Raw genomic sequence first — 15,725 nt, forward strand, 5'->3', positions numbered from 1 at the left:
GTTAGCTGACTCTCTCGAGTCTGGTCCGCACAAACATGAAGCAAGATGTGACGTTATGAACATCACATCCTGTGTGTGTGAGGATGAATACATTACAAAGCTGTTAATGAGTGAGTTCTACCGTTCCACTGGTCCTGCTCAGTGTGCAGCCTGTGAGTGTGTGTTTGAGTGTGTGTTGTGGGTTAGATTGAGGTAAAGAGGCAGCATTCTCTCTTCGCTAGTTGCTCAAAATCTCAGTGGTTTCTGACTCACATGTGAAAACACAGACAGCTCTTAGGACAAAATAAGACATTGAACAAATATCTGAAGCTTTTATTGATATTGTATTATGATTCTATATCTTCCTGAATGAGATCTGACTCACTGATGCCTGTTTTATCACATAAAAATGCAGTTTCTGCAGCCAGAAAGGTGTAAATGTGCTAAATCAGTGTATTTGTTGAGTTGTGTTTTGGTATCACTGCTGTAGGACTCTCCATCACACTTTCTGCTGCAGAGTGAAAGCTGACTAAACAGTTAAAACCATTGTGAAGCAGCTGACACCATAAAAATGGCCGACAACACCAGAGCTGTGAATCTTTGCTGCCCTCATGATGCGATTAGATTACAGTTTTATCTGTTAACAGTTCAACACATCCAACGAGGCATCTCTGTGTCTTTCATCCTCAAATTGGTGAGTTAGGCACTTTGTTATTAGCCGCCTGTCACAAAGACGCATCATTTGTTCCTATTTCATTAGTTTCATCTATGAAAAACACCAAAGATAACACAGTTCGATAGACAGAAAATAGTATTTCTGCAGCAACAAGGTGATTCCCAAAGAGCTATTAGCTGAAAACTTGGCATATCTCAGCATGGTGTGCAGTGTGTCCTTAAAACATTTGAGGAAACTGGACAAGTGGAGGACAAAAGATAAAGTGTCAGGCCTAAAGAACTATCTACAGCAGATGAACAGGATCTGAGAGTGATGTCCTTAAGAAAGAGGAAAAAATCCAGCAAAGACCTGACACAGGAGCTGAGAGATGCATCTGGACCTTCAGCTGATCCATCTGCTGTTGGCCCAAGCCTCATCAGAAATGGGCTCCACGGAAGGGTGGCTGTCAAGAAGCCGTTCTTAAGGAAGGGAAACAGGGAGAAAAGGTTGAGCTGTGCCAAATGACACAAGAAGTGGGCTGAAAATCAGTGGCAGCAGGTCTGATGGAGGGATGAATCCTCCCCAGAGCCCGGACCTTAACATTACTGAAGCAGGGTGGGATCATGTTGGCAGAGAACGGAACAAAAGGCAGCCAACATCCAAAGAAGAGCTTTGTACTGACTCTCAAACGCGCTGTTGCGTTTGAGTGTAGCACTCATTTACACACACTTACTCACTCATAATAAGTCCGGAACACAAACACCAGCATCTCAGCGCTGTTGCGTTCAAGTGTGCTGCTGCTTGACTCGATAGCTCACTCACAGCACTCATCATCACATTATGACTGCAAGATCACATTCACTTGACATACTGTTCTTACTACTCACTGTTGAATCAGCAGCACTCGCACTCACAAACCCACCCGGAGAGGCCCCCAGTGAGGCAGAAAATGGTTTCCAGACAGCGTGAGGAACACCGCTGCCCTCTGAGGGACCGTCTAACATCTGCTGCCATCTGCCGCAGCACAGCTGTGTGTGTTTCAGTGTGTATATCTTGTCTTGTAGGGGTGAGGTCACTTATTCGCCGTGGATGAGACCGCCTCTGAGCACGGTTTCGAAACAATGCTCCCACAAACGCACACGCCAGCGTTCTTGTTTTTTTAGCATGCGTTTTGGTTCTGGTTTGTGGCAGCTGTAGATGGTTTAATCTACTTTATTTTGTTTTACAACTGTGCCTGCTCTTAGTGAGTTTTATGACTGCGGTTTGAGAGTCGATCACAAACAGCAGTGTTTTAATTATGATCTCAACCGGCTGGTGAAATAACCACTAAATTAACTAAAAACACGCATTTAACGAATATACGAATATATCGCCAGTTCTTGGTGCCATATGAATGTAAAACTGTTTAGAGCCGTAATATTTGATCATTTGTAGGATTTTATTGGAAAACTCAAATGACGATAGCCCCAATACAACAGATTTTTGGTTTAAAGATGGACACCGGAGTTCAGTTAAAGGAGCTTCGAACCTGACCTTCTTTCATCCAACCTGTTGACTGAACGACAGCCAAGTTTTTTTTTTAAGGTTGTACAAGTAAGTGTTGAGTTTTTCCTGTCAGGTGTAATGTTCTGTGAAGGAGGGAGCATGTATTATGTAGCCTGACTGTCATGCACAACAGGAAAAGTCCCTGTTTGGCAGTTTGAAGTTTAAAATGTCATCAAATATTGCTCCCGTTCTTTAAGCTGAGCTACAGATAAATGTGTTTGAGTCTCCTCTTTGACTTCAGCTCAGAGTTTGTGCAGCAGCAGGCTGAGATAAGCATCTGGAGGAGGCGTTGGTAGATTTCTCTGGTCGGCTTCAGGGATCCGACACCAAAGAAATCAAAAGGAAAAGATAAAACATTCCGAATCAGACAAGCCGAGCTCTAATCTCTGTTGATTCATCTGATGGGCACAGGTTTAGCATATAATATTTGGAAGTTGGAAGCAGTCTTTTTGGAGCTGAAGCCAGTTTGGGCTCTGGACCAGCACCACAAAGGTGATCCGATATTAAATACCTGCATTAGCACCGTCATAGACACCATCCGAACAGTTCTGCTGGGAAGCAAATCATACACAGAGTTTGAATAATCTCACAATTCATTCACATTAAAGTCAAGGGTGTCAACACACACACACACACACACACTGCAGCTGCAAACACAACGTAATGAAGTCTGACACGACACGTGCAACCTCATTTCGTCTGTCATCCGATTTTTCCTGATGGATTATAAAAAGGTGGCTAAATGATTCATTATTACCCCCAAAACAAGGCCATTACTCCAAATGTATAAACATAAAATGAATTTTCTGATTACAAAAGTCATTTTTTAGGTTCCATAAATCATTTTCTGCGTGTGTGTGTTGGCTGTGTACAAAGCGCTCGCTGGCAGATGGTGTTTAATCTTCTCTGGCCATCTGGACTGACTTTCTCTGGCGTCTTAAACGCCCACACACACACACACACACACACACACACACACACACACACACAATCTTGCACACAAACGCATGGTACTCTGCTACCTTATTTGGCTCACTCAGGTGTGTGTTGGTGTGTGTGTGTGTGTGTGAGGGATCAGATAGAGGAGACATTCCTTGGAACAACTCGTTAAACCGCCACAACCTCTAAACCTGGAACAAAAAGCAGCAGACTCTGTTTTTGTGTCTTTTTATGTATTTGCTTTAAAACATTTTGTTGTTTTAATGTTTGCTGGTTGTTTGTTTGCATCTGCGGTCAATCTTTTGTGTGTGCGTGTGTGTGTATGTGCGCACATGCCATAACACCTAATGGAAACCTCCGCCCCACCCACGCTGGCCAAAGTGAATATTGATGGATTCAGAGACAGGGAGAGAAAGAGGAAATATTGATTGATAGGAAGAGGCACAAAGCGGGGGAGGGGAAATGTGTGTGTGTGTGTGTGTATTAGGGTAAAAAGGCAGATAATAAGCGAACAAAAGGAAAAGGAGGACATTTTGTTTTTGTTGGGATCAGTCGGTGCATTCATTTGTGGTCACACGGAGGGTTACTATGTGTGGGCGTGTGTGAGTGTGTGTGCATGACTTTGTTTTGTGAACAAGGCATTGTGGGTATGTGCCATTGTGAGGTCATGGGGTGATGATGTAATCTGTGTGACCCGGCGCCACTTTTCCTGAATGTTCTCTGCAGGAACAGACCAATCACAAAGCAACCGCACACGCAGAAGCCGTTGGCTGTGTTGTGCTCGTGAGGACCAAAATGGATGTCCTCGTGACCTCTGACCTTTCCCAGTGTCTAAAGGAAACCAACTAATTTTATTTAAACCGTTTATTCCGCCTTTTTAATTTTGGATTTGGATTCATTTTGGTCTCATTTGAAGTTTTTCAGTGTGCTGGCAAACTTTTTTTAATTTCAAATTATTTATATATAAGGTCATTCAAAAATGTCTTCTTTGCCTTCCTTCCCTATAAAACTTATTTTTTGCTTTCTGAAGATCCAAAGATATGCAATATATTTTTATATATATATATATATATATATATTATATATATATGAGCATGTTTGCGATGTCCACAACAATGGATTTAAAGCCGGAGAGCGGTGAAGGCTGTGAAACGTTGACCTTGTTTTTATTATAAGAATACTTACAGCTCTTATATTTTTAAGTAACTTATCTGGCTCTTAATTAGCACCTCCCCAGACGAATATTTGATACTTTTGGTAATTTTTCTCATAAAAATAGAAGTTTTTGTGGACAGCCAAGACAAGAGCTATTTTTCTTTTACATTTAACAGATCAAACCATAAATTGAGAAATAATAAAACCAACAGTTGACTGGAGCTCTTGAGCGAGCTTGTTCAGTAGCGTTTCCATCCAACTGTCAAACAAATCAAATCATTTAATAGTTTGTTTTGGATCTTATGAAAGGTTGCGTTGTGTTATCAGCAGGTGGCGCTTTGGGCGTCGTTACACATAAACAGAAGATGTAACCTACTGGAAACGTTGAGAGAGAAGACGCAAACAAAACCCAACTTACATGGTCATGTCTGAGAGAAAAATGGAGATCCGTCTTCAGGAAGTCGTTCAACTGTTGTGATTATCCTCTGATATATCTGCTAATTTTGGCTCTAGTTTTTGCTCATGTGAGCAAAATTTGAGCTACTTTAGAATTCGTTCATGAAACGTTGTTCCAATCTCGAGCAGTTTCTTTCCCGATGAGACCGCCCACATCGGGCAAAAAATAAGATCTTCTATGTTGATTGATCTTGATCACGATGTAGAGTTTGGTAATGGTGTCAATTTCTAAAGTAGACTAATAATGACTGCAACATAAAACAAATAGTTTAACTTAAAGCAGAGTTTATTAAGTTGAGTGACACCATGTAAACACTCCACATGAATGTAGTTTCCGTCTCACCCCGGCTTTCGTGGCTTTCTTCGGCTGCATTCATTCTCTTTTTACGTTTCCTTTCATTAGTCCCTTTTGGGTTTTCTTGGCGGTTTGGAGCCAGCTTAGAGGCACATTACCGCCATCTAGTGGATCTGGAGTGTTCTTACAGCTAGCTTTGTAGATGGATCGACTGATCAATTTTGTCATTTTATCGCCGGGACCTTCGTTCACTTCCCCCCTCCAAAAAAAACACAACCCAATGGTTTATTTGTCCCTCCAGGAAATAATGATACAACCACATTCAAAGACTGTGCGGCCTCTAGTGGTTGTGACAGTAACTGCAAGTGAGGTGTAGAAATGACGTCCTTTTTGATTAAGCTGGTGTAGGACAAAGAATGTATTTTAGCGCTAACTATATGGTCTCTTTTTTAACGCTAACCAAGTAGGTTTGACCTCCAACCAAAATATAATTATTCTTTGCCTAAACCTAACCAGGAAGCGATTCTAAATTCTCATGACGTGAAGAACCAGCTGCAACCTGAGGCCTCCTGCTGGGTCTCACCACAGGCAAAGTGCAGATGTTACACACCAGGGGAAAGCTCATTCACTAAAAGATTCACCGGCACCGATTCTCCGAGTTGAATCCAAAACAGACAGATTTTTCCCGATATTCAAGAAATTTGTTGACTTGGTGGATACAGCCCCTGAAGAAGACTTTGTGGCTTCAAGGTGCAGTAGTTTGGAGGTTGTATTTAAGAAGATGAACCTTAAGAAACATTTAAAGGAGGAAAACGCTCCAATTATTTCTGGTGATGGGCTCACCAATCAGAACATTACATGAAGCAAGTGGAAAAAAATGTGAGTTTTATTATATATTATGGTGTTTTTACATTCCAGTGTCATTTAATACTGACCGCAGTGTTGCAGAGTCCTGGACAGAAATTAAGAAATGAAGGTCTACTCTTTGGCTGCTTTCAAAGTAACTCTCAGAAGTGCTTGTTTTTCTCTTTGCTTCTGATCTTTTTAAAGATGAAGTTGCATTAAAATTAGAAGCGCAGCAGAGCCAGATTACAGCGATGACAGGCTGATTAGACTGATTATTTGAAATCAACATCCTGTTGTTGTTGAAGGATGCAGGGGATGCACTGATGAACAGAGCTGCAACTAAAATTGACTTTAATTACTGATACGGAGCGCAAGGCAATTTTATTTATAGAGCACAATTCATACACAAGGCAATTCAAAGCGCTAATTTGTTGCTTTGTCTACAAATTGACGGAACGCTCTGAAAGGCCAGTCTCCAAAGGTCAAGATCACGTTAACGGATTGCTTGTTTGGTTTGATGAACAATTTAGTCCTCTGTTTCCAAAAAAAAAAGTAGCTGCTTAGTACATTTTTCTGCTCCAAAAAATGTACTAAAATTATTTATTTATTCCCCAAATTGATTGTCTAAATGATTAAAGGAATCCATCTATGAGGCTGATTTGAACTGTGCATGTGTTCTGAAAAGAAACAGAGTTGAAGATATGCGTGTGCAGGGAGGATGATTTGAGCCGGGAGTTTCCACAGGACGGCGAGGGAGGAAGGAGGAGCGTGGGCGTTTCCTTTCTGCTCACAGGAGAAGAAAATTCAACCAGTATTTACATTTTTATCTCTGATGTATTTCGCTGTTTCTGCATCTGAAACTGTCGCATGAATAAAGATTATTTGAAGTATTGCCGGTCAAAGGAAGGAGGGGAAGCCACGCTGGAATTTGACATACAGGCTGGAAACCGACCATCCCTCCTCCTTCTCCTCTTCTTCGAACACTTCATCCTCCTCCTCCTGTGGAATTTCATGTCAGACGCTTCCTGGTTTTCCCCCTCAGCGGCAGGATCAGCGTTCACACCCTCGCACGCCGCCCTTTTTCTGCCTTCCCCTTTGATCTGTCATGACATTTTGTCCTCTTTCCTTTTCTCTATATTTGCTCTGCTCCTCTGTTTTCCTTTCTTTCTCCCTTCTTGAATCTTCAGCCATTACTTAAGCGTGCTGCGTTGCATTACATATGGCGCTGTGGGAAATCCTGCCGCTGAGTCTCAACCCTTAATACACAATATTTGTTACGTGAAGCCACGAACCCACCCTTGAGATGACCTTTGTGGTGTAAAGTTTGTCGTGATGTCCGCTGCTTCCTGCCAACCCTGCTGTGACATGACCCGTGTGTTTTGTTTTGTGAGGCTGGGCAGATGTGTGCCTTCCTGTGCAGATGTTGTTGCCAGGGACACAATGACAGGACACACTCTAATCGCCATGATGAACAGCTGGACAGCCTTCCTCTGTGTGTGTGTGTGTGTGTGTGTGTGTGTGTGTGTGTGTGTCTGTCTGTCCCAGAGTGCTGAACATGCTGCAACATGTTCGTGAGTTGATCAGTTTGAGTGGCGCTTTGACAGGAGAGGAGCGCGATGAAGACACTTTTATTTTACGTTAGGAACAGGCAATACCAGGTACAGTTCACACACACACACGAATTGTTGTGAGCTGGTTGTCTGCGTTTGTTTCGTTGGTCGTGAGTCATATAAATTGTTGGCGTTCTCAGTCTGTTTATATTGTTTTCGGTGTGTTTGGTGCGGTGTGAGCACACACGAAGCTTTGCTTTGGCAACAGGATGAAATAATCTTGCTTTATCCGTCTGAAACCTCAGCTGTTTTTTGGCTGTTTCTGTTTACTACGTGTCATAACTGCATATTTCCCTTCAGAAATGCCAGCAGCTGACATTTAAGTGGTTCTGAATGTGTTCAGGCACACTTTGAATGAAATAAACCACTTTCTTTGGTGATAGCAGCGTTACCTGAGACGCTAAGCTACGCAGACCCTGATCCTCTTCCTAAGATTACAGTAAAACAAAAATGCTTACTCACTAAACCTAAAAAAAATGTACATTTATGATAATTTAAGCTGTTTTTTTTTTTTTTTTAAGTAAGAATGACAAATCTAAGCAGCTGTGGCTCCTCAAATTCAGTTAATCTTGGTTTTCTCAAGATTTTTAAATGAAATGTTTTCCTTTTTAATAAAATTGTGCTTTTTGACGATGAAATATTGTTAAACTTGATGTTTTATAACCATATTTACAAGAAACTGTAATCCGGTTTCCTGTGTTGATGGAGTAAGCTCCGGTCGTCCAGCCTCTGGCTCAGATGCCGAACCCCAGAGTTTCCTCTCCTGCGTCATTGGTCTGTGTATGAGAATAAAAAACTGCTGTTTGAATGTGAGTGTGAGTGTGGTTTGGACTGTGAGAGATCAAAAAGACTGACTGAGGACTCCTACATAATTGCATTCCAGTTATGGGTCACTCTGAGCCTGAGCATTGTTCACCCTTGAACACTCGCCCTCCCTGTGGTGAGGTCTGCCTAAATATAAACAAAGGGGCTATTTTTAGGGTCCATTGTGATGAATTTGAACTTTTCAGGGATTTATTACTGCTGCTCTTGAGACCTGAGCCCGATTAAAGTTAATACTGAAACAGAAATGAGCAAATAAAAGAGTCCCACATAAAAAAAAAAAAAAACACTTTTAGTACTTTAGTTTGAGCTAAAAAGGAAATGTGTTGCTGTCAGTGTTTAATGGCAGTGGATTATCTGCTCTAGATGAGCTCTCCCAGCTGGATTTGTCCACAGTAGAGGAAGGACATGATGCAGAAACTTTGTGATTTATTTCTGCATGTCAAGAATGACTGATGAGGCTCGGTGATGGCACTTTTTTTTTTTTTTTAGTGTATCCACAGTGTTATCAAGCAGTTCAGAAGCAGCACACAGGTCAGAAAAGATGAAGTGACTCTTACGAGCGCTCGGTTAACGTTCCTGAAGACTAACTGCCACATTCTTACGCCGTTCTCTTGGTTTTCTGTGGGAGATTTTACCAAGAAGCTGTCTAAGATCTCCACCAGTCAGGAGTGAATATTGGGGACATGAGTGGAAACTTTCAGGGCTGCAATACAGGTGTGAAAGCAGCTTATGTGATCCGGCCATTTCTAAGTTTGTCTGCTGTGTCTTCTGTAAAGGGGGATTTAAGAAACATTATGTGTGCTTATTTCTGTCAATTCTAAGGTTTTATGTATCAGGACATGATGGAAAATATAATCTGGATCTTACCAGGTCTTACAGTGATGTAACTATAACCTCAGATGAACAACAACACATGACATTTTTAGAATGTGTCATTGTTTATTGAACAAAAACTGAGACAAATCACAGAAGCAGTGTGTGAAAAAACTCAGTGAACCCTTACTGCTTCCATGGGAATTAAAAGGATAAGTAGCATCAAGGTGCTGCTGGTCGATGCACTGATTAATTGATCATCAGTAAGTGTGAGCACCTCTATAAAAGCAGACGTTTTGTCAGTTTGCTGCTCTGCAGCATTCAGGTGTGTGTTAACACAATGGCAAGGAGGAAAGACATCAGAAATTATCTTGGAGAAGCTGCCCATCAATCTGGGAAGGGTAATGAGGCCATTTCCAAACTATTTGGAGTTCATTATTCTACAGAGAGAAAGATTATTCACAAGTGGAAAACATTTAAGACAGCTGTCAATCTTCCCAGGAGTGGACGTCCCAGCAAATTCACCCCATGGTCAAAAACCCAAGAGCTACATCTCAGACTCTACAGGCCTCAGTTAGCATGTTAAATGTTAAAGTTCATGACAGCACAATTAGAAAAAGACTGAACAAGTATGGCTTGTTTGGAAGGGCTGCAGGAGAAAGCCTCTTCTCTCTAAAAAGAACATGGCAGCACAGCTTAGGTTTGCAAAGCTGCATCTGAACAAACCACAAGACTTCTGGAACAATGTCCTTTGGACAGACCAGACCAAAGTGGAGATGTTTGGTCATAATGCACAGCAACACGTTTGGAGAAAACCAAACACAGCATATCATCACAAACACCTCATACCAGCTGTCAAGCACGGTGGTGGAGGGCTGATGAGCTGGGCTGGTTCTACAGCCACAGGACCTGGGCACCTTGCAGTCATTGAGTCCACCATGAACTCCTCTGGATACCAAAGTATTCTAGAATCAAATGTGAGGCCATCTGTCCGACAGCTAAATCTTGGTTGAAACTGGCTCATCAACAGGACAATGTCTGAAAAAGAAAAGAATCAAAATGTTGCAATGGTCCAGTCAAAGTCCAGACCTCAACCTGACTGAAATGCTGTGGTGGGACCTTAAGAGAGCTGTGCACAAACCGATGCTGCAAACCTCAATGAACTGAAGCAACGCTGGAAAGGAGAGTGGCCAAAATTCCTCCACCACCATGTGAGGACTGCTAATAATGATAAATAATCACAGTGTAATATGTCATGTGTTGTTGTTCATCGGAGGTTGGATCTCTCTGTTTTCCACATAAATCCTTAGAGTTGTACTTAGTACTCAGGCCAACATTAACTGCAAACATCACAAAACTGAACTAGGAACACGCTGGATTTGTAAAGTTGTTTTTATCTGCATTATTTATAAGAAGATTCTGCTCGATTATGCATGATGTTGTTTTTGTACTGGCAGTAAACTCCATATTTGTGTCTCATCCTGCAAACTCGTGCCTCATTTCCCTCTGGGATGGATGTGATGGGAGTTTTATGATGAGATTGCTCAACTTGTTTGATGTAAATGAAAAGTGTGCTGTACCACACCTGAGCCTTGTTTTTATTTGATTATTTTCTTTTTAGCAAATGAGAAGTCATGCTGCATTAGCTGCTCCCATCTGCACTGTAACTCGCAGGGTTTAGACTGAGAAAAGCCTCCAAACGTGCTGATTGATAAGGTTGAAACAGATTTATGGTTGCTGTTGGGATTTGCTACCTTTGCCTTGATATTTTGAGCGTGATCCAGGCTCTCTCCTCCTCTTAATAGATGATTGATGGACATTTATCATGCTGGCTGCTGAACTGCCGGGTTTTGGCTCAGAGGAGGAGCAATGAGGTTCCTGATTGTGGACTAACAGCACTGAGTGATAGTTTTCCCTGTAGTGCAGAGATGGCTCTCAGTCCTGAATGTTGCATGTTCATGCATGTGAGTCTGCTGATTGGCGGCGGACGAAGCTCTTTGATATTCCCTAATGAGGAGGGGGAGGTTGGAGGTTGGAGAGAAAAGGGGGACACAGGGGAGGGAGTGAAGCCTCAAAGAGGAAGAGCGAGGTAGGAGGAGAAGGAATTCGACTGTGGGGCTACTGTCCGAAACATCACACTGAGGTATGTGTGTGTGTGTGTTATGGACAGATTACCATGGTAACATGGTTGGCACGGTGAGTCTCCTGTCTCAGGGCTGTCCCCCTGCTTCTGACTGTCTCACTGTCTTGTCCTCTTCCACCGAAGTCCAAAGTTTTCTTTTAATCTTCATCACGCGTTTCCAGCCCAGGCACAAACAGCAGCCTGCTGGGTAATTAGATTAATTCCTGGCTCATTTCTAATGTCACGGACCTTACCGACATGACAGAAATCTTACACAATCGTACATCGTGGTCATTTGGGATCAAGTTTATCATGACCGCTCACCTTTATGAAAGCAGCGAACAGAAACGTCACGTTTCCACCTTGTTTTCACTCTTTTGGTATGTCATATTTACATAACACATCTACAGTAAATTGTTCCAGCTTGGATTCATTGTATCTTAAAGCTTCTTTGTCCTGTCCTGATAGTTTTAGAGGGGATTTCTTTCTTGTACTTTTAGGTCTGTAGTGGTTTAACATCTCGGTATTGTGCCTTGTAAGCCTTCATGAAATGTGCTTCTTGCTGTGTGAACTGAAACCTGTGAACAGGTGCCTGCAGCCGCTTTCTGTGGGTCTTTTACTGTCACTTTCTTATTAGAGAAGGTGAAAAACTGGAAGAAGATTACTATCTACCACACCCAGGAAGTGTAAAAGCTGTGAACTTATGCCTTGTGCTTCCAGCTGTAGCTCCAGCAAGAATCAGTGCATTTCCTCTGTTTTTGTGTCCATTTCTTCTCTTGGTGACCTCTTAACTTTCCGGACCATTTTCCTGTCTGTAGACCTCAGAAGGCGGCCGTTTGAAACTGTGAAACCTCAGAATTACTGAGAAGTTTACCGGCCACATATGAAGAACACCTGACTTTGTACTTCTGACAATCATTTGTTGGGTGGTTGGATAAATTTGGAAGTCCAGATTTAACTCAAAGAAGCCAGGTGCTGAGTTTGGAGGATACACCCGACGTATCGATTGTTTATTTTTGATCAAAAAGATGTTTTTTCACTGGAGTTTATCTCTGAGAACCACCGCACTCGGCTCTATTTAATTTATTAATATTTCAGCCAAACTGTGTGCGTTTATTTAGCTTCTCATTCCCAACACGAGTCATGTTTTATTTACAATAAACCTCAAACACTTTGGGGGGCGGAGGGTGAATAAATTGGTTTCCTGTAAATAAACAGGGAAAGACCGTCTCAAAGCACAAATATTTGTATGATTTAAATTTGAACTCTTTATTTTTGTTGATTTAATGTGAGAACATGAACATCATGGCATCCCTCAGTGCTTTAATTCCTCCTTCTGTACTGACGGCTGTGCTTTTGTGTTGGTTATTCTTATTTTTTTGTAATCATTGGTTTGTTTTTTTTACGTAAAGGTAGGGTGATAGTTAAGACAAAGAGAAGTAGCAATATCTCACCTTTTCACCTCAAAATTAGGCATTTTTGCTCTGAAAGTCACTTAAACTTTATTAGTAACGTATGTGTATAGTTGCCATTGAAATTAGTTCATCTAGATTAATTGCGTCGCTTCTATTTCCTATTAAATATGAAGAAAATGGCCTTGAGCTTTTAATTTTTTACCTTTTTTTTTTACATTTTACTGAAATGCAGCATTACATTTTATTTGCTTTTCTTAGTACAGTTTATTCATCCTACAGGAAACTCAGGAGGAGTCTAATGTTTTGTTATGTTTCCTGGGAGTTTGATTGACTAAGTTAGGCTCTTAATGCTGTTTTAAGATGAACTTATTTTGCTTATAAAGATAAAAGAGTACAAATCAGCGAGAAGGACTTTTTACCACCCCAAACTGAATATTTAATTAGTTTTCTAGAAGTCTGGAGGTTTTCTAGCTTCATCTTGCCGTCTTAGGTTCGAGCTCAGTGATTGGACGTTTCTGAAAGGTTCAGGCTTCTCTCTGTAAGTTTTTTTTGTGGCTGAGGAGGTTGTATTTCTGACTAAATAAGAGATGTGTTCTGACAGAGGAGTTTAGCTCTGCCGAGACCACCGGGAGAGTTTCGCGATCGCCGCACGCGGCCCTGTTTTATCTCCTGGATCCCGTCTGTCTGGTTACCTCTGTGCCCTTTTTGGTAGATCAGTTAACAGCAGAATGAAAAGCTGAGACTCTCTGTGTGCTGAGCTGAGCTGTGATTGAGGATCTTATCTCGCCAGCTCTTGAATAAATGATGATGTCCTCCCTCTGCTCCTCCTCATCTATTCTTAATGCTCTCCCAGTCTCTCTGTACTATAAAGTTCGGCCTCTGCTGCAGATCATATCCGCCTCTTTGTCATCGCTCCCCCTCCTACATTTCTTTCTTCTTCTGTCTTTAGTCAACCATTTTTCAGATGAAAGATCTTTCTCACTTTCCTTCCTTCTGCTTTCTCACTCCTTCCAGGTTAGCACCTTGAAAACAGAGTTTAGTCCTTGAATTTAGTTAAAAATGTCGGTGTAAATCTCTGCTTTGTTTTCATTTGAATGTACAGTTAAATATAGACGCCCTCCCTTTGTGTCCGCGGTTATATTACAGAGCTTTATGACAGCATTGGAGCGCTTAGCGGCCCACATTTGCATAAATGTAGTGGTGTCGTATAGAAGACGCAGAAACGCTGAAAAGCTAATGTGTCTCACTGCCTGTTTAATGACGTCTCACAATCCGTAACCGCGTATTAATTAATATTCAAGCCTAACCATATGCTGCTTATCCTTAACCCTGACCAACCGCTAAAGACAGCGAAGTCAGAAAGCCTTGACAGCCTGTGGTGTAATCGTTCGGTCCACCACCTCCTTCCTCCTTCTGAGTCTGTTTGAACATGTTTTAGTTGTGAAAGAGCGCGTTTGTGACAGTTTCTCATAATACACAACATGATCATGTTCCTGTTGCAGAGAAAAACAGAAGCATGTAACTATGTTGTGGTCCAAAAAGAGGTCATTTTACAGGGTTTTGAGCTGTTATTGCAAAAAAAAAAAAAAAAAAAGTCTTACTATGTCTGTTTTTATAAGAAAATGGGCCGTGAAAAAATGTGAAATAATTTCATTTTCATCTCCTGCGACGTTATAGGCACCTTATGATGTGCTTTTAAAACTGCCATTTAGCATTAAGCACAAGTTTCGCTCATTTTAGATCAAAGTTTGGACTTTGGACTTTCTTAATATCTCTTAATATCTAAAGAATTTAAATGTTTGTATCTAAATGGATGAAATCAAATGAAAAGTAACATAAAGTACTGTGAAAAAAACATTAACCACCCCTCATTTATTTGTACATCATCAGGTAAACAGGAAACAGCTGCAGTAATGTATTGAAACATGGATGGAAATGCAGTAAATGAGACGAAAACAGAGTTTGTTTAATTCTAAAGAGCTTTAAAGTGAATATCTGGTCTGAGCACCTTTATTCTTCAACACAGCCTGAACCCTCTTAGACCAGCTTTCTGTCCTTTCTTTAAGGAGTCTTCAGGAATAGTTCTCCAGGCTTCTTGAAGGACATCCCAAAGCTCTTTGGATGTCGGCTGCCTTTTGTTCCGTTCTCTGTCAGGATGATCCCACACTGCTTCCATAATGTTGAGCTCCGGGCTCTGGGGAGGATTCATCCCTCCATCAGACCTGTTGCCACTGATTTTCAGTCCACTTCTTGTGTCATTTGGCACAGCTCAGCCTTTTCTCCCTGTTTCCCTTCCTTAAGAACGGCTTCTTGACAGCCACCCTTCATGGAGACCATTTCTGATGAGGCTTGGGCCAACAGCAGATGGATCAGCTGAAGGTCCAGATGCATCTCTCAGCTCCTGTGTCAGGTCTTCGCTGGATTTTTTAACACTGGTTCATCCCTTGAGTTAGGAGCCTTTTTTCTGCTTGAATGATTCATAGGTCAGAGTTAAGTGGCTTAACAAACTAAAAAAGGTACAAGAACTGGATTGAAAATTGGTAAAAAAGCAGCCAATGTCCAAAGAAAAACTTTGAAAGACCTTCAGAAAGCCTGGAGAACTATAGCTCAAGATCACTTTAAAATATTACAAGAAAGTCTGGCTGCTTGGAAGGAAAAATAAAGAAATGAGGGCTGGATCAAGTTCAGCAGAAGATATTAATCCATTTTAAAATGTCTGAGAATCCAGGCTAATATGTTTACTTTTGTGTGGTTGTTTCTGTCAGTCAAACGGAGCGGTTCCCACACTGTGACGTCTTCTTCTTTGTGGATTTTCTGTTGATGCAGTTTGAGTTTCTGTAGGTGGAGCTCTTTTCTTTCTCTCCCTCCTCTGTCACTGCTCTCAAGAACTTGGCTCCAAAATGACAGGAAAAGCTCATGAGCTCCAATATTTAGCACTCGTAGGGGCAGTTTTTTTATGTCTGGCCGTTGCAGCGCATTTTATTAATCTTTTTAATTCGCTGCTGAACCGACTCTGACTCCTTTGACAAGTGACTCGTGGATCGATGCTTTGTTATGTGTGTGAGTGTCA

The 15,725-nt window shown here is 41.5% G+C and overlaps 1 protein-coding gene across 4 annotated transcripts in view; it reads left to right on the top strand.

Moving 5' to 3' along the window:
• rps6ka3b (ribosomal protein S6 kinase, polypeptide 3b) overlaps positions 1–15,725 on the top strand; it is a 66,762-nt gene that overhangs the window by 12,792 nt on the left and 38,245 nt on the right. Inside the window, exon 1 of one of the 4 annotated variants that reach the window (XM_075453001.1) lies at positions 7,457–7,528. The exons of the other annotated variants lie outside the window; for them this stretch is intronic. Coding sequence (XP_075309116.1) covers positions 7,487–7,528 — 42 coding nt within the window. The 5' untranslated portion in view covers positions 7,457–7,486. Of the gene's footprint in view, positions 1–7,456; positions 7,529–15,725 lie in introns of those variants that run through there. 4 annotated transcript variants of the gene reach the window in all.

Source organism: Odontesthes bonariensis, chromosome 20 (genome assembly GCF_027942865.1).
Source record: "Odontesthes bonariensis isolate fOdoBon6 chromosome 20, fOdoBon6.hap1, whole genome shotgun sequence".
Lineage (NCBI taxonomy): Eukaryota > Metazoa > Chordata > Actinopteri > Atheriniformes > Atherinopsidae > Odontesthes > Odontesthes bonariensis.